Genomic DNA, 20,149 nt, shown 5'->3' with positions numbered 1-20,149 from the left:
ATCACTGGTGACCAACACCATGCTGAAACATGGGCCTCAAACACTGATCACTGGTGACCAACACCATGCTGAAACATGGGCCTCAAACACTGATCACTGGTGACCAACACCAAGCCGAAACATAGACCTAAAACACTGATCACTGGTGACCAACACCATGCTGAAACAGGGGCCTCAAACACTGATCACTGGTGGCCAACACCAAGCTGAAACATGGGCCTCAAACACTGATCACTGGTGACCAACACCATGCTGAAATATGGGCCTCAAACACTGATCACTGGTGACCAACACCATACTGAAACAGGGGCCTCAAACACTGATCACTGGTGACCAACACCATGCTGAAACAGGGGCCTAAAACACTGATCACTGGTGACCAACACCAAGCTGAAACATGGGCCTCAAACACTGATCACTGGTGACCAACACCAAGCTGAAACATGGGCCTCAAACACTGATCACTGGTGACCAACACCATGCTGAACCATGGGCCTCAAACACTGATCACTGGTAAACACTGGATCAAAAGTCCAGTGCCTGAACAGTTCAGTCATAGCACCTCTCGCACCATGTAGTGACAGTGACAAGGAAGTGTGAAAGGAAATGGTTTGGTCAGGGGCAGACTAAGGAAAATCAAATCGGGTTCATCCTTTGTAGAGGACTTGGAGAAAAACATGTTAATTTCATCAAGCTGGTGGTGAAGTTGTATGTATTGCTTTTTCTGTCTTTCCCCTCTTCTTTGACATCTTCTGAGGTTTTGGATATCAGTTCAGTGATTCATCAGACTCATTCCCCCACTTCTTCTTTATTACCTGATCTGCCCATTCATTTCTTGGATTCCTGCAATTTCAAGAACAGTTTTAATGTTTGATATGAAAACATAGGTAAAATGTCTTGCATTATTTGAACTTTAGAATTATCTTGCACCTGTTGGAGTTTTTAACCGTCTTGTCCTTGTTGGCTTTTAGTTTTGAAGTAATTGTTTTGTCCTCTGTTTGACTTTGGAGTTCTAAACTGTATATCATCTCCTGTTTGTCTTCAGATTTTTTTTAACTGTTTGTCTTGTCGTGTTTTGTTTGTCTTGTCATGTTTATCTTTGATTTTTGAACTGTTTGTCTTGTCGTGTTTTTTATCTTTGAGTTTTGAACTGTATGTCTTGTCATGTTTTTTTTTTTTTTTTTATATCTTGGAGTTTTGAACTATATATGTCTTGTTCCTCTTTTTATCCAGACCATTTTCTTTCATGGTATAGTGTCATAATCACTCCATGGTATGAGCTGGCTGAAAACTTTCTGAGACAAGAGCTGACGGATGATGAGAGACAATGACAGCAACAGACTATGTAGCAGATTAGTTATTCCCTTCCTTAGGTTTTGATTATATTGCACACAACCACAGAATTCTTATCCAAACAAAGCATCAACACTATAGACACAGAAAGCACTTCTTTGTATCAGAAACAAACAAAAGGAAATGTGTACATTTCTTAAACACAAAAATAATAAAACATCTAAAATACACAAGCTCACAAGTTTCTACACACTCTCTCACACTCACTGCCATTTTCTCTTGTTTATAAGCACAACACTTGCCTCTTCATTCTTATTCTGCTCTAAACAAAAGTTAAATTCACAACTTCTAAAGATAAAAATGACGAAAACAAATAACAGAAAAAAACAAAAGACAATTATTTATTCCCATTGCCCATATCTCGTCTTTAAAAAATTTTTTTTTTTTTAATCAAAAAAAAAAAAAAAAAAAGAAAAAAAAGAAAAAAAGAAAAGAAAAGGAATTTCAGTTTGGGGAAAAACATGATTGTCAAACTGTGCCACATCAGTTGCTCCATAAAGTATCTGTTCTACTTTCTATTTGTAAATATTAGGTTTCTGCTCCTTTCTGTATGTCCATTCTTTATTTATCTATTCATCACTGTTGCTAAGTTAAAGCCCAGTTGACCACATCAGATCAAACCAGCTCTGAAAACAGTCAATATTGATCCCATAGATATGTCAACAGGGGAATACAGGACTCATGACTAATAAGTGGTTTTGTTGATGCACAATGGCTAACCAAATATGAGACAAGTATCAAAATAACAATCTGGTGTAAACTGCTCAGAATGTTTTTACATAGCAAGACTGCAGCATGGCAACAAAGCACAAAGGTGATATGGAATGAAACCAGAACAGTAGCATGTTGCACTGATAATGAGCATTGGTTTGTTTGTCTGTCTGCACACACACACATTCAGAGTGGGTGAGAGAGAGAGAGAGAGAGAGAGAGAGAGAGAGAGAGTGTGTGTGTGAGAGAGAGAGAGAGAGAGAGAGAGAGAGAGAGAGAGAGAGAGAGTATGTGTGTGTATGTGTGTGAGAGAGAGAGGGAGAGAGAGAAAAAACATATTATTCTAGTGTGAGTAAGCACAGGATGACATAAAATGGAATATTCTTATCAATGCACAGGCACATTCGCGCACAAGCAGATACAGATACACTCCACCTACTTCAGCAATCAGGTAGGCAATAATACATTTGACAAACACTCCAGTGCTTATCAATATGTTCGTTTTCATGCACACATCTGTGTGTGTACGTGTGTGTGCACATACAAACAAACGCTACATTACAGTTTCTATGAACAGTGTGTGCAGTAAACAAACACTTATTATATTTACAAGATCTATTTTTAAAAAATCCACAAAAGACTGACAATCAATGGAATTAAAATGGTTGTCAAAAGCAAAACTGTCTATCTAAAAGTCCAGTATTTTTTCAGGAAGCAAGAGCAGCTGGCCAGACTCTACATTCAAGCTTCATGAAAAAAAAAAGCGCCTTCAAAGCCATTGAGCCAACTCCCCCCCAGTATACTTTAATAACATGTTCAAAACTGCACATTCTGGTACAGCTGTGATATGAAGATGCACAAGATCAACAATGAATGACATTGAAGACCCTGCACAATGTAATGAAATTCACTTAACGACAGCTGAATCGCTCACTCTGAAACAAGCTCCAAGTCCCATTTGCACAAACATCTTGTAAGTCTTTCAGTCTGGTCACATTCACATCCTGTAGCCCCTCACAGAAACCACTGGGTCCTCTCAAAGCCCTGGGCTGTCGACAGAAAACAGATAAAGGATATCAAGAATTTGATCTGAGATGCACTCAAAAAGAATGGTTGCTCAACATTATATACAAAAAGAAATTACACATTTCTGTAAATGCAATACTGAAAAAACAAACAAACAAACAATCCCCAGACAAACATATTCCAGAAGAACAGCTCCAGAAGGAGTGTATTAGTGCTAATACATATTATGTGCTACTGATTTCTTTAAATATTTTTTCTAAATCAGCCTATACAATCACAAGTGTTTGTGTTCATGTGGCAATCAAATGGGTAGATGTATCATTTACACAGCTCAGCTAAGCTGAAAGATGTATTCAGTTGAAATAATCACTATCAGTGAAAAGCAAAAAGTCAGCAGCAACGGAAACAAGACTGGTAATGTGTTTGTTGGGTGCAGCAACTATTATTCAGGGACTCTGACCCAACAGTGAACCTGCCAAGCTGCGCACACCCCCCACCCGTCGCGATAATGCATTATCTTGGCGACAGCGATGTACCCAACAGATACAGATTCAGATTTGGGAACATATGTGCATGCACAAGAGTGCAAATACACACACACACAACACACACACAGAGCATTTCCCGCAAAAGATGCTACCTTCCAATGTCCACTGACCTACTTAGATTCAGAAAACAACATTTCCGTTTGAGGACTTGGGTAAACACTTTCTGGATTTTGTCCTTCAGCCATCATTTTCTCCCCTTCATCAGCAGTGATGAAATAGTAAAATAAGCATGAACTGAAAAAACAAACAAAAAAACAGAAAAAAAAACCCAGCCAGAAACCAACCAATCTTTGGATCACTTTGCACTGGGACTTACCCATGCACTTATAGCTGTTTCCTGTTGTGGTTAACGGGTGTGGGAGCCGGTGGTTAGAGCACTGACCTTTCAATCTGAGAGTCTTGGGTTCGAATCCTGACAGCACCTGGTGGTTGAAGGGAGGAGAATTTCCCTGACCTCCAAATCAAGAAATATGCAGACCTACTGGTGCCTGAACCCTCATCATATGTAAAAAGTCCAAATACACTGGTCAGAGTCCCTGAATTCTGTGGGTTACAGGGCCATGAAAATAGTATGCACTATCCACAGCAAAAACAGCAGCAGACGTTTTATGTTGCTCACTTTAAGATGTTATTTTCCTCAATTTAAAAAGCTATCTGAGGTGCGGCAGTGAACTTTAATCAAAATTTCAAATATGACAAGTAATATACTCAGAGGATATCCTGCTAAGTGTCTGGTTCTTAACAGCTGACAGTGAGTCTGTCCCAAGATCTCTGGTGACATAAACATTACTTACCAATATTGCACAGGATTGACTTGGCCTGAAAAAAGTAAACATACAATCAGTCATACTTCAAAATTCTATGAGCAGATATAAGTGTTTAAAATATCTATGTGCATGATTTGTGCACCCAAGCTCGGTGTCACACACACATACACTCACACACTTAGACAAACAAACACACAAACAAAAGCACACTTACCCATCCACACACACATCCACACACACAACACACTCTGACAATACTGATTACCCAATGTCAAAAGCAGCAATGCATACATACATACCTCATCTGCTTTCTGACTTTCAAACACATGACACTGGAAATTCTTGGCAAGATTGCAAGTCGTCTCTCTGCAATAAGAAAAAGAGAACTTTTACAAGTGGAAAAGCCTCTGAGATGCTATTTTCCCATTTCAAAACAAGGCACATGAATCATCCTTGCTGCTTACTTTACCTGGATTCTTGGATGACAACTGTTACATGCATTCAATTCTGTGAGAGCACTCCATATGTATGGCTGATTTGTACCTCACTGTCTCGTTAGTTGCACTCCATTAGTCAGTGAGGGGAATGGTTGATTAAGAGATACATTATGATCTACCTCAGGTAGTAAAATCAACATTTTCTCTATACAGAACTCTGTGTGTGTGTGTGTGTGTGTGTGTGTGTGTGTGTGTGTGTGTGTGTGTGTGTGTGTGTGTGCGCACATACTTACGTATGTATATAGATACATCTATATATATATACATATCTATATAGGTATATAATTGTGTACAACATTGTTCCATTTTGCACATACCTCACCTTAGAGTCACAGTTTAAGTGTTTGTGCTTTCAACAAGGCAATAAGATGTGTGCACACACATCACTGTAGCACCTTTGGTGTGCTATCTACAAGCAGAACGGCTGACTTTTCAAATGCTGAAAATATGAAAACATAAACGAACAGAAGGAACACTTTCTGCCCTTGTATATATTCCAGGATTAAAGGCAAAATAGCTCGTGTAATATACACACACAGCAATAAAGAACGAAACAAACTGTTCGTACCCAGCAATGAAGGCAAAATAGCTCATGTAGTCAGTGCGACGACCACAGGCAGACACTTCTGGGTAGGAATGCTCCATCAGCCTCTGCACAAAGTACAACCACCCAAAACCCTGACACATGAAACGTTCCTCTACACAAAGTACAACATCCAAACACTGACACATGAAACACACAAAGTACAACCACCCAAAACATTGACACATGAAACACACAAAGAATGACCACCCAAAACACTGACACATGAAACACACAAAGTACAACCACACAAACACTGACACATGAAACACACAAAGTACAACCACCCAAAACATTGACACATGAAACACACAAAGTACAACCACACAAACACTGACACATGAAACACACAAATACAACCACACAAACACTGACACATGAAACACACAAAGAATGACCACACAAACACTGCCACATGAATCACACAAAGAACAATCACCCAAAACACTGACACATGAAACACACAAAGTACAACCACACAAACACTGACACATGAAACACACAAAGTACAACCACACAAACACTGACACATGAAACACACAAAGTACAACCACCCAAAACACTGACACATGTAACACACAAAGAATGACCACCCAAAACACTGACACATGTAACACACAAAGTACAACAACCCAAAACACTGACACGTGTAACACACAAAGTACGGCAACCCAAAACACTGACACATGTAACACACAAAGTACAACCACACAAACACTGACACATGAAACACACAAAGTACAACCACCCAAAACACTGACACATGTAACACACAAAGAACAACCACACAAACACTGACACATGAAACACACAAAGTACAACCACCCAAAACACTGACACATGTAACACACAAAGTACAACAACCCAAAAACACCGATGATGAAACACACAAATACAACCACACAAACACTGACACATGAAACAAAACACTGCCACATGAAACACAATCACCTGATCTATGACCTGATTTGGGAAAACAGTATTTATGAATCAGCAGATACATTAATGTATTGCACAATTATTCACTGAATCAACTGAGTAACATAACAATGAAACACAATGGCAGGTCATAGATCAGGTGATTGTGTTTCATGTGGCAGTGTTTGTGTGTGTGTGTGTGTGTGTGGGGGGGGGGGTGCGGGTGTGTGCTGATTATCTGGTTGTGGTTTTCCGCAATTCATCTTTATTCTTATCTTATCTGTCTATTATAATCAATGTGCAGTATAGTAGGCTATGTTTATAATTATATTCAAATAATGTTTCTTAATTCTTTCTGTTTTTACATTAAGAATACTAGTTATTACCTGCAGTGTGTGGATGTATGTATGAAACGATGTATGTGATATTTTTTACATTTGTATCTTCGTAATATTTGTAGGGGCTGTTGTTGGCTTTTACAGTTATGGTCTCCATGTTGTTTACTTGTCTATGTTGTGATAATGCACCTGACCAAATTTCTCCAGTTGGAGATAATAAAGTTATTCTTATCTTATCTTATCTTACACAACTGTTAAATTAGACGAAAGAGGAACAGAAAGAAAAGGTCAAAATGTAAACCTACAGACACCGAGAAACAAACCATGTACGCACCTTGCCATCAGATTTTCTGGTGACAACAATTGTAGTTTCCGTTGTGCATATTGTCACCACCTGTTGAACAAAGGTTTAACTCACCATCAACCATTTATCTCAACCTTGTTTAATCAGCACACACTCAAACACACACACCACACCACACATTTTTTCTCCCTATCTCTTGCTAATTCACAAAGAAACAGATGCACACACATCCATCCCCACCCAACACTCGCAAGCAAAAACATACATCATCTTCCTCATGCACATGCATAATGATAATTAAACATGTTCCCCTTACCTCATCCAGTTGATCAGGATTGTGGACAATGGCTCCAACAGCATCATGGATTCTGTCAACACGTCCGTCCTGCAAAGTTCACACAGTAACTAATCATACTGCACTCACAGCATGGTGGGAAAAACACCTGGAACATCCCAGACATGCCTTTCATCACACACCCAGTCATCACACACACACACACACACACACAGAAAGGCTAAAAGATTATGTTCACGTAACTTACAATCATGACACTCGTACATACAAAACAGATTTTCAATCATGACACACATACACACAGGAAGACTGAAGCAGTATGCTCACAAGACAATTTACAATCATGACACATCACACTGAGAAAGACACAAACATATTACACACACACACACACATACATTTCTGGCATGCACTCCCTTCCCCCCAAAATGGAGTTTGACTGCCTACATGGCAATGGTAAAAAAGTCATACACGTAAAAGCCCACTAGTGTATAAAAGTGAAGATGGGAATCTCAGCCCATGAAAGAAGAAGAAGAAGAAGAAGAAGAAGAAGAAATTGTCTTATTTTGGTAGAACTCACCGACTTCAAAGAATGCTGCCCTCTGTAGATCACATCAAAGGCAACTCTGAAACAGTGTACGAGAATGATGTTACTAAAAATGAAGTATTTCTGCAGCATGCATGTCCAAAATCAATCACAGCTATGCATACGTTATGATGAAACAATCAGTAACAAAAAAAGATACGCATACTTTATGTGATAAAACAGTCATTAACAAAACAACAGCTATGCACACCTCATGATAAACAACCAGTAACAAAACAATGTTGAACAACTGTCATAAAATAATGTAAATAGGCATGCACCAACGTGGAAATCTGACAAACAAGTTGTAAAGACTTTTGGGGAAAACATCCAGGTCAAAGAATAAACTTTCTAGTGTATCAGGGAATTATCAAAGCCATTAGGAATTATGTGCGTGCATAGCTGATTTATCTAGTGTGTATGCATATCTGAAATTACCAATAGATAATGTTCATAAAAAAAAACAAAAAAACATACAGAGGTAGGCACGCACACACTGAAAGAAACCTGTCACCGACCACCTGTGTTCAAATACAGAGACAAAAAGACAGAAGAAGGCAGGAAGGGATTCTGAGGAGTGAAAAAGAAAAAATACAGAACATTTAATTAATCATTTACAGCTAAACGGAAATAGAACAAGAAATAAATCAAATGACATCATACAGAACATTTAATTATTTATATACAAACAGAAATAAAACAAGAAATAAATCAAATGACATCATACAGAACATTTAATCATTTACATCTAAAAAAACAACACCATAATCAAACAAAGAAAAAAATCAAATGACATTATATATCTATTTTTTTTTCATGAAAAGATGGCAACCCCACCACCCGCCCTCCCAACTTCTGTCATCATGTTCACAGCAACCTTTCTCTCCAACACAGGTGTTATTCCTGTCTTCCTCATTGCTGCAAACCCTCACCTCCCGTCAGGCCCATGCACTGGAATTTCATCCTGTTCGTCCTCAGGCAGCAAAGCAGCGTGGACTGGCTTCCGACCACTCCCTGCCCCGCTGCTCTCCCCTTCTGGTTTCCTGGCGGCACGTCGCCTCTGTCGCGACGGGGTCACCATGACGATGTCAGCTTTGCGCAGAAGTTTAGCCACATGGCGGTGGATGTGTCCGTTTGAGTCCTTGGCCTGCCGCAGATCAGGGTGTGAAACCACACGCAACTTTCCTTTATTTAACCAGGGTCATGAGATAAACAAATCTACATGCTTCGTTTTTAACACAGACCTGGGGTATCAGAAGGAAAGAGAGAAAAGTGAAAAAAAGAGGGGTACGGCAGATGAAGGGGGTACATCAAAATAAACACATTATTTGTTTGCATTTGCATTTGTATTTCCTTTCATCACAACAGATTTCTCTGTGTGAAATTCTGGCTGCTCTCCCCAGGGAGAGCGCGTCACTACACTACAGTGCCACCCATTTTTTTTGGTATTTTTTCCTGCATGCAGTTTTATTTGTTTTTCCTATCGAAGTGGAATTTTCTACAAAATTTTGCCAGGAACAACCATTTTGCTAAATGCATGCTGCACACGTGATCTCGGTTTATTGTCTCATCCGAATGACTAGCATCCAGACCACCAATCAAGGTCTAGTGGAGGGGGAGAAAATATTGGCGGCTGAGCCGTGATTCGAACCAGCGCACTCAGATTCTCTCACTTCCTAGGCAAACGCCAAGACCTGTAGGCCATCACTCCACTTATTACAGAACTATTAACAAGAAAGATAGTGAAACAAAACACTAAACAACATAAGTGAAGGTGATGGAGCAGTGGCCTCACGGTAATGCACACAACAAGGAAGCATGGGTCCATGTGTTCAAGTCCCATATATGGGACTGAGATTTTTACTCCTCCCTCCACTAGAACGTGAGTGGTGGTCTGGGTGCTAGCCTTTTGAATGAAATAATACACCAAAGTCCTATGTGCAGCATACACTTAGTGCACTTACAAGAACCCCAACAACGAAAGGTTGTACATGGCAAAATTCTGAAGAAAAATCCACTTTGATGGTTGAAAAAAGTATAAAACAAAAAAGAACAATACAAGGCAAAACGACAAGACAACTTTACCTCTTCAGTTTTGCTGGATATATATATATATATATATATATATATATAACAGATTTGGAACAGAGAATCATTACTTGTAAATGATTTTGGTTTTGTTTCTGGCAAAGCGGTTTTGGTATGAGCATGTCTACAATGTTCAACACAAAGAGTTATTTACAAAATTGAAAAAATGGTTCTCTTTTTTGCCAGGACTTAGTATCAGACGTTTATAAACAAAATGCTTGATTTTATGGTATAGTAGTAGCAGGCCTCCTTCGGTCATGGCTGACCATGGATAGAGTATATCCGACCTATTGGGCCATTGGGCTGTCTGCTTGGACCAAGCAGTGTCGTCTGTGACTGTAGAGACCGATGCGAGAGAGACAGTCTCTGTCGCAGCGATCACATGTGTAAGCTGATGCTGGTCTGTCGGCTGCTGTCCCTTTTCTGCCAGCTCGCTTTTCTGCTGCAGCAGCTGACAGTTTGTCCTCACCAATCCGTAGCTGATTCTTGAGAGTGCTTCTCCATTTGTTGCGGTCATCTGCAAGATCCTCCCAGGACTCAGTGTTGATCTCTAGTGCCTTCATGTCACGTTTGCGCTAGTCAGGACTTTGGTTTTTGTCACCTTGTCTTGCCAGGAGATGCTGAGTATGCGCTGTAGGCTTCTCAGGTGGAAGGTATTGAGCCTTTTCTCCTGATGAGCATGTGTGGTCCACGCCTCACTGCCATACGGCAAGGTGCTGAGGACGCAGGCGTTGTATACAGCCATCCTTGTCTTCGTGGTCAGCTTGGGATTTGTCCACACTCTTTGTGTGAGGCAGGCTAGCGTTGTAGCTGCCTTCCCAATCCTCTTGTCGATCTTGGTGTCAAGGGAGAGGTTGTTGGTGATGGTGGACCCAAGGTAAGTGTATTGATGGATGGCTTCAAGCTCGTAGTCATCAATGGTGATGGCTGGTGGAGATGGCGTGTCTTAGCCTAGGACATTTGTCTTCTTGAGACTGATGGTCAGACCGAAATATTTGCAGGCCTGGGAGAAGCGGTCCAATAGTGACTGCAAGTCCCGCTGGGTGTGGGTCACAACTGCGGCATCGTCAGCAAAGAACATGTCTCTGATGAGGGCTTCACGGACTTTTGTCCTTGCTCTGAGGTGAGCGAGATTGAAGAGCCTGCCATCTGATCTGGTCCGCAGGTAGATCCCTTCTTGCGCTGTGCTGAATGCATGTCTCAGGAGAAGAGCAAAGAAGATTCCAAATAGGGTGGGGGCGAGGACACAGCCTTGTTTGACAGCGCTGCGTACGTCGAAGGGCTATGGTATAGTCTACATCCCATATCAAAGAATAAACAAAAATTTATTAACTGCAGTAAGAAAAAAAAGTCCACTAACTGTTGCACAGTTGAATCTTCAGAAAACAAGATGAAAATAAAAACAAACATGTGCTTTTCATTTAAGTCAAGTCAACTAAAAACACGCTCAAACAATTTTGCCAAAAAAATTACCTTGATAAAACTTGCATACACAGGTATTCCCTTGTACAGCTGGAACAGTTCTTTCACCTGCAGATAAAAAAAATCCCTTACCTTTGAACACACTTCTGCATCAACACCTGCATATTCAAACACACAGTCTAAGGCAGAGCATACCCATATAAACCAATGTGTTTTGCATAGTTTTCTGTTCAAAGAATTCCACTGCGTTTCAACTGTTCAGGAATAGAAAGTCTTGGTTAATACGAAACAAAATCTGAATTCACCAAGTCTGTTACATGTATCCCACTGATTTTTACTTACAGTGCTAAATACTACAGTCAATGATGGTCATGACAGAGTTTTATACACATGCACACACAGACAGAATTTAGTAAGATAAGAATTTGCTAAAGTTGGAAATAGCTGTCTTTTAACAGTGAGAGTGGTCCAAAGATGACAACTGGTATTACTCACAGGGTTTCCAGGTGTGACAAAACAAAACTCTTTTCTGCCCTTATCCAGACAAGAGAGAACATTTTCCACACCAAACATAAAATGCAAACTGAACGCAAAATTGATCTACTGAATAAATAATTGTGTGCTGCACTGCTGACAAAAGAAACTAGCGGATATCCCAATAGGAATGCTCAATTTTTTTGTATGTTCTTTTTTTTGGGGGGGAGGGGGGGTTCAATTTTTTTTTTAATTTATGTATTTTGTATAAACGCATTAAGCTTTATGCTGAATAGTACTGGTTACCAGTTTTATCAAAATTCCAAGACTTTTTGGGACCCAGAAAAGCAAAACATTTTATTCAAGACTCCTCCAGCCAGAGACACGGTTGTCTCATTTTTCTAAAGACTTTTCCAACCTTCCATAATTCTGTATGGATCCAGTATTGGACATTTTGGGGAAGATAAGAGATAGAAAACTGAGGAAGCTGATGTCAACAGGAGAGGAAGATGTAGGCAGGGCAGAGAGGTGGAATCAAAGCCAGTGTGTGACGGGCGCAATAGCCGAGTGGTTAAAGCGTTGGACTGTCAATCTGAGGGTCCCGGGTTCGAACCACGGTGACGGCGCCTGGTGGTTAAAGGGTGGAGATTTTTACGATCTCCCAGGTCAACATATGTGCAGACCTGCTAGTGCCTGAACCCCCTTCGTGTGTATCAAATACGCACATTAAAGATCCTGTAATCCATGTCAGCGTTTGGTGGGTTATGGAAACAAGAACATACCCAGCATGCACATCTCCGAAAATGGAGTATGGCTGCCTACATGGCGGGGTAAAAACGGTCATACACGTAAAAGCCCACTCGTGTGCATATGAATGAACGCAGAAGAAGAAGAAAGCCAGTGTGTGAAGAAGAGGATAGCATAAAAACTTGGGACATCAACTCACCTTGCTCTTTTTGGCCCCTTTCAGACTGTGGCCAAACATCTCGTCCAGAATGTCTCCCACCTGAACCTTGTTCTGCACACACACACACACACACACACACGTATAGATACACAAATAAGAGCTGCTGAACTGACCCACTTTGTCGACACAGATAAGTAAAAAATGCGAACAGAAAGAAATCCTCTGTCTAAATGATCATTTCATTTCATTTAAAGATTCATTTTTCTGAAGAAGTACCAAAAACAGACAGCCCGTTATATTAAAAAAGGGAAAGACCACAGAAAAGTTGATACACTTTATAACTATCTTCTAGCAAAGTTAAACACTGAAAATCTAACCCGTTGTCATGGTTTATGAACAAACTCAACAAATGATCATTTTTCATTCCGTTTGTTGGCAGTTCTGGTGTATTTACAGTTTGTATTCAAATATATCCTTAACACCTGGTTGCTTCCCTTGGACTGAGTGTGGCTATGTCCATTCTGCAGTGTACACATTCAGTTTCACTTTCTCAATCAGTTGTATTCTCAGTTGGCCCTTTTAGCTTCAGCCTCTACACTGTTTGCTGCCGGTTTTCCAAAGAAATGAGCATGTTTCTGATGATGTGTGTATTTTGTGTATGAAGGAGGCTTCGACAGTGCACTCAAGCGTGCAGGGCTGGTCCACAGAAACTACAGTGCAGCTATACTGATGGGGGTACAGAGTGTTAACCGAGTACTACAGAACTGGAGGCTAAGAACTCACATCCTCAGCAGCCACACTTGTTTTCTCCACATCCGTCACCAGAAAATGTCCCTCCACCGACCTGACGACATAAGCAGATGCGCAGTTGTACAATGGTTAGAAGACAAAACTTCTGATTCGTCAGTCATACAACGAAGGCTGTTCGATAACACACTTGTCAAACTGCAAGTTCACCTTGCTAAATAAAGGAAATTGACCAGAATATTATATCCCTCCCAGTGATACAGGGAAGCCAGAAAGTAACACAGAGGAAAGGCAAGGAATTGGTTATCAGCAAAATTTTCACAAAATAATTACTGAAAACAATTCTTACTAATCTAATCTACATGTTTTCAGTTCAACAACAGCTCTAAATGTCCTGTCAGCTAGAGCATCCAATGATAACAGACAAGATGAGATGAAAACAGTCAGTACATATATAGATATAAGGTGTCCCTATTATATACGGCAAAGCACAGAAAGACAGGTAGAAATACAGGAAACAGACACACAGCAACTTACTGAAACTGAATCCCGAGCACTTCACAAGGCACAAACTCCAAATCTCTCAGCTCCTGTTGAAAAAAGGCATTTCATTTATGTGGTGCAGAGATACAGTGAGAACATCCATCATCACCCCCTCCCTAATGTACGCTTTTTTCTCCTCTAATGTGCTCAGTCTGTACTTGCCTGTTGGTGCATAAAATCTCCAAACAAGTACCAGAAATAATGCACAGTGACTGTGATCAACGTATTTGTATATTCTGTCTTAGGCAGGAGGCGCAAGAATAAAATGAGTCACAGCAAAAAGTCAGAAACAGAAGATCCAGGTTGGCAGAGAAAATGCACCACAAATATACATTCACAGTGACGCATAATCTCTCTGTCTCACTCATAAACACATACACATGCATGCATACACACACACAAAAAAAATCCAGAGTCTGATGTGATTAACAAATAAAGAATATTCCTATTCCTCCAATGATTTCACTACCTTTCCTGGGTCAGCAATGATCACTATTTGGAGAAAACAAGTTTACTTACTGCTAACTCCCAAGTCTCATCCAGGAAGCTTGAATTCTGAAACACAGAGAGAAGAAAACACCCTGTCACAACAGCAAAAACAAAACGGAATTTTATGTGAATCAAAAGGTACCAGAATATAAAGCTGTGGTTTAGACAGTATTTTATTTCTGAACATGTCACAAAACAACAATGTTATAGACAAATGGGACAAGAGGAAACACTAATTTGCCAGACTGAGTGAGCATCCCCCCATAGTGGAGACTAAAATATCCTGTATTGAATGCCAAGGAAAATCTAAACACTGAATAATATCAAGCAATCTGTTACACAATTTCAGATGCTGTATTGAATGGCAAGGAAAAGTGAAATACTGTACAATATTAAGCAATGTGTCACACACCTTGAGGTTCAGTCTGAAGGTAATTCTCTGCACCTCTTCCAGAAGTGACAGAAAAATTTCTGAAACATACAACACAAACGTTTGATTCACGAACCCTTTATTCAGTTCTTGAATTAGTAACATGCCATAACTGGCAGATGATAAACACCACCTTCAATTATGGGAAACGTAGAAAATAGAGAAAAGAATGTAATACTGATGAAGTAACAAATAAACATATATATACACCCAGCACCCATACATGAACATGCCTGCATGCACATAAGCACACATTCACACATACACACAATGAGTAGTTCAACATGCATGAAAATAAAATAAAATGACAGAATTTACCTATTAGAATGTCGTCCCGTACAATAGATGAACTTGGGTCATAATGTGTCTGGAAAAAAACAACATGATATCCTAAGTTAAAAAAGACAAACAAACAGAAAAACAATGTACTGTGGAAAAATAGAAAAGGGCATCAGTTCTGTCATTCAACAACGAAATGATTTCTAACAAATACTGGGCGGACACCATTTCAATCACTATAGGAGACATTCTGTTGTGCTACGTGTGGCTGGTTTTTTCCCAGTGATGAGTGTGCTATGCCTTCAAAGGGGAGGACTGGGCCCACACTGTCAAACACTGTCCTCATCAGAGGAGAGATTTTGGAAGTGAGCATTGCTGGTCATATGGTCCAAAATCTTAAATGAAATGAACTTCCATAGCAGCACTGTCATTATACTTAACAATGCTGTCATGGTGACCCGAGTTTCAATTTCCCCTCCACACCCAAGCCTGTTGTGAGTTTCTGTCACACTCATGAGGGGGACTATTGCTGGAGGGACTTAGTGGTTGTCTTCATTCCACAGGGAACATTTTACTCAGTGCTACACAACTGACTGGTTATTGCTTTACTCAGCAGCAGTGCAAGATCTTCTCTTGTGTGTGGCCTCATGATGATGTAACATTGATAGCTCCCTTTGGATTGCTGGAACTGGGATTGTAGCAGACATGCCTGAGGGTAACTGCTTGTGGGTGACTTGGAATGAATAGCATGAAAGTAATGCCACTGAAACTGTGCAGAGAGGGGAAAAAGGTTTCTTCTGCTCAAGAACACCATTTTAGTATGGAGCATCATCTTCAGAGTTCCGTTACTGATGTGTGTGTGTGTGTGTGTGTGTGTGTGTGTGTGTAAGAATGAGTGCAGGTGATAGAGAGTGAATCTTCCTCTTTTTTTCTTCTTTTTTAATATAAAAAAATATTTCAAGGCCTAAAATGTTGGGCACATAATGGGCAAACTTTCTTACCTTTTTAAACAGTGTCACTAAACTGATATTGTATGTCTGATCCAGCTATTTTTCCAAGAAAGATCCAGCACCCAGAAAGAATAGAGTATCAGGTCTAAATCTGATTATGTATTGCAGTCTTCAACTGTCTTCCTCTTCATGATCAAATATGCTTAGTAGTTCTTCCTACAATCATCATCTAGATTTCATATGTGCACAAGTCATATTGTATCTATACATTCTATGCTACTGAATGCATCACTTTGAAGCATTCATAAATATAAACAAACTTACGTTGAGAACAACTGGATCCCCTTTGAGCAGTCGCACTGCACATGCCAGCTGGTTTCTTGCTAAACAGCCTCGGATGAACAACCGTCCCCGGCCTTGGTCTGTCATTGTCTGCAAATAGTGAAAAAAATGAGGATAATTTCATTTCAGAGTTGCATTTTGTGTGTGTGTGTGTGTGTGTGTGTGTGTGTGTGTGTGTGTGTGTGTGTGTGTGCGTGCGTGCTGTGTGTGTGTGTGTGTGTGTGTGTGAGAGAGAGACAGTGTGTGTGTGTGTGTGTGTGTGTGTGTGTGTGTGTGTGTGTGTGTGTGTGATATATATATATAAAAGAGAGAGAGAGAGAGAGAGAGAGAGTGTGCATTATTAGTTTTTTCATTTATTTCATTTGAGAGTTGCATTTTGTGTGTGTGTGTGAGAGAGAGAGAGAGAGAGAGAGAGAGAGAGAGAGAGAGTGTGTATGTGTGTGTGAGTGTGTGTGTATGGGGAGAGAGAGAGAGAGAGAGAGAGAGAGAGAGGTCATTTTTGTTTTTGTTTTTGAGGAATATAGATAAACATTGGTGTGCTTTTTTTTACATCCAGTCGCCACTTTGAACTACACAATACACACTACACAATATAGATAGAAGCATAACCATGATGGAAACAAAATATACAGAGAGAGAGAGAGAGAGAGAGATTGAAATTGAAATTGAAACTTTTTTATTGAGGGAAAAGGAATAGGCACTTATCGGCCTGTCTTCATCCTACCCTCGTAAAGAAAACGTATAAACTAATCTAGGAATCTAATCTAGAAACTAATCTAGAGACAGAGAGACACACACACACACACACACACACACAGAGAGAGAGAGAGAGAGAGAGAGAGAGAGAGAGAGAGAGAGAGAGAGTTAGTTACCTTTTTGGATTCTTTAACGAATTCCAGAATATGATAGACGCCAGGCCCAGCCCTGAAAAGGAAGTGAAATTAAGACAAGATAGACTATAAAAACAAAAACAAAACCAAACCAAAAATAAGCAACTCTCAAACAAAAGGAAAACAAAATAGACTGGGTTTTCATGTGAATGAAATAGTCACTTTTTCATCAGGCTTCAATCCCTTTAATAATTTGTTTCAAACACAAATTGAGAATCATCATTTAGGATTATAATGTTAGCACAACTTTAAGATAATGCTCTCATCATTGAATACATAATTTTCCCCAATGCAATTTTAAATGACCATCATGGGAATCAAAACCACACTTTGAAACAAGTATAAATCACTTAATCAGTCAACTGTACTTCAAGCATGATTTCATTTTTTACCACACTGTATATTTAGGTAACAGACAGTTATTGACCCAAAGAAAGCCAGGAGCGTAAACAAGAAACAAAACTGCAATTTCTTTTTTTTTTTTTTTTTTAGGTAGACAAAGCAAACATTAAGGTACCTTGACCTTTTTTTCACTAAGTCATGAAAACTGTACTTATATTCCATAATTGGAAAAAAACAAAACAAAAACAAAACTGACCAAAGAAGATTTACCTGCGTGACAGTTTGATGAAGACATTCCAGTAGTCCACTTTATTGAACCAAGACCCAGTACCTGCATACATCCACAAGTCAACAGATCAGTATTAATAAGATATTATAACTAAAATGATGTTAACACAAATAATATGAAAACCAAGTTTACATCATACATATCTGAACAATGTAGTCTGTATATAGTCTTGAAAATTATATATATTTGAAATAACAATTCAAATTACAATATGAACCGTTACACCCACTGATTTAGTCACAATCTTAAGACAAAAGGACATATTTCTTGCTATAAATACAATCTATATATATATTGTAAAAGAAAACCAACCATGGGCATAATCAACAGGATAGATATATATGAATATATGCTTTGTTTTCTTTCCTTTTTTTCTGTTTACATTAATACAATTTTAATATGGATTACTTTCATGCAAAATTTGATATTAGATGGTGTAAAATCAACTTTCAAATGAAAAAACACCTAGCTAGAACCAGAAAATCATCAAAAGTTAATTCAAGAGCACTTGGTGGCCCACACTTACGCAGAAGTCCAAGACGAAAGATGTCTTCCACAATCTGACACAGGGGATGAAGCTTCAGATTGCTGTCACGGATACATCCCACCTCTCTGTGTACCTCCAGTACAGATACTTCAAGTGGAAACACACACACACACACACACACACATACACACATCAGATGTGTACATATGTATACATAAAAGATATCTTAATATGGAACTAAACAAAATATTGAACAAAACAGTCTAGTTGCAATAGCTCAATCGCTTCAGTTCTTTTCTTCTATAGTCTTCTCATTTTTACTTGAATTATACTTTTAATTGCTGTCTGTATATATACTAGTAGTACATGAAGTATGTAGACAGATATGCGGTACGTCTTTTGTTTATGTGTATAATAATTATATGCATATGCATGTATGTGCATGAGTATAACTCTGTGTGTGTGTGTGTGTGTGTGTGTGTGTGTGTGTGAGAAATAGAGAGAGAGCGAGACAGAGAGAGAGAGAACAAACGAACGAATGAAATTTTATTTCATGTGGGTAAGGGAATAAGCATGGTTGAGAGAGAGAGAGAGAGAGAGAGAGAGAGAGAGAGAGAGAGAGAGAGAGAGAAGCATGATAGGAGAAACACACACACACACACACAAAACCCAACACAAAACAAAGAAGACATCTGCTGGGAGACTACATAAATATATACACATCATCATTCACAACATTTACAAGACAGTGTCATTGGATATTAAATGCACATGAGCTTGCAATGTGAGAAAAACAACCAACCAATCAAACGAAACAGTCATATATATATATAAGTGTGTGCACACAAGATATAAAATACATTGCTGTTTTATCTTTTTTGTTTTGTTTAATTAAAGTTAGCTGTTCATCTTGCACATTCCTTACCTTTCAGTAACTTCAACAGGGGATGTGATACGGACATTATGTTGGTCGACGCACCGTCACATCAATTAAATATTGGAAAACGTTTTGCTGACATTCAACAGCTTCGGACCGACAAACAAGATCCAGTCATAACACAAACAAAAACATGCATGCAGACGTCTGCCTTGCTTGGTGATTGACCGCTGGAACTTGATGAATCACCACGGCCGCTCGATAGGATGCTCAGCAGCCTGCACAATAAAGAACCAACGAGCACTGCTTTATAAAAGGGCCAACTCTTCTTCTCCTGAGTGCATTCAGAGTTCTGTTGATTTTTTTTGCTTGCAAATCCATTGTTTTGACACTGGCATCGTCGTCATCATCAGCATCAACATCTTGTAAGCTAATGGGATGCGTCAAATCAGGGGAAGTCACTCACATATTCGGAAGTGGTGCCAGCAAGTGGTTGGTCAACAGCAGCAGCAGCAGCAGCACAATACTTGCAGTGACGACTAAAGCAGAAGTGCTTATGGTTTTGGCGAGTGGCAACAAAAGTAGCTACAGTAAAAATACTTTTCGGTCGCTTCTGCTGGTGTGTCCTGCTGTTGCCTTAAATATCGCCACGAAAGTGAATTTTTAC

General features: G+C 39.5%; 1 protein-coding gene across 1 annotated transcript; it reads right to left on the bottom strand.

Annotated features, from left to right (window-relative positions):
* Positions 1–416: 416 nt before the first annotated feature.
* LOC143293378 (uncharacterized) lies at positions 417–19,798 on the bottom strand. The gene is made up of 20 exons (XM_076604191.1): positions 19,531–19,798; positions 18,645–18,752; positions 18,100–18,160; positions 17,470–17,521; positions 16,580–16,687; positions 15,345–15,393; positions 15,009–15,067; positions 14,627–14,662; positions 14,102–14,154; positions 13,601–13,661; positions 12,857–12,928; positions 11,488–11,544; positions 8,859–9,073; positions 7,921–7,966; positions 7,362–7,430; positions 7,076–7,135; positions 5,471–5,553; positions 4,705–4,771; positions 4,433–4,457; positions 417–3,113 (listed from the first exon to the last, which is right to left on the bottom strand). The coding sequence occupies exons 1-20, from the start codon at positions 19,565–19,567 to the stop codon at positions 3,079–3,081; spliced, it is 1,353 nt and encodes a 450-aa protein (XP_076460306.1). The 5' UTR covers positions 19,568–19,798; the 3' UTR covers positions 417–3,078.
* Between the last annotated feature and the right edge of the window lie 351 nt (positions 19,799–20,149).

The sequence above is a fragment of the Babylonia areolata genome, chromosome 1 (assembly GCF_041734735.1).
Source record: "Babylonia areolata isolate BAREFJ2019XMU chromosome 1, ASM4173473v1, whole genome shotgun sequence".
Classification (NCBI taxonomy): Eukaryota; Metazoa; Mollusca; class Gastropoda; order Neogastropoda; family Buccinidae; genus Babylonia; species Babylonia areolata.
This window is presented reverse-complemented; position numbering and strand designations above follow the sequence as displayed.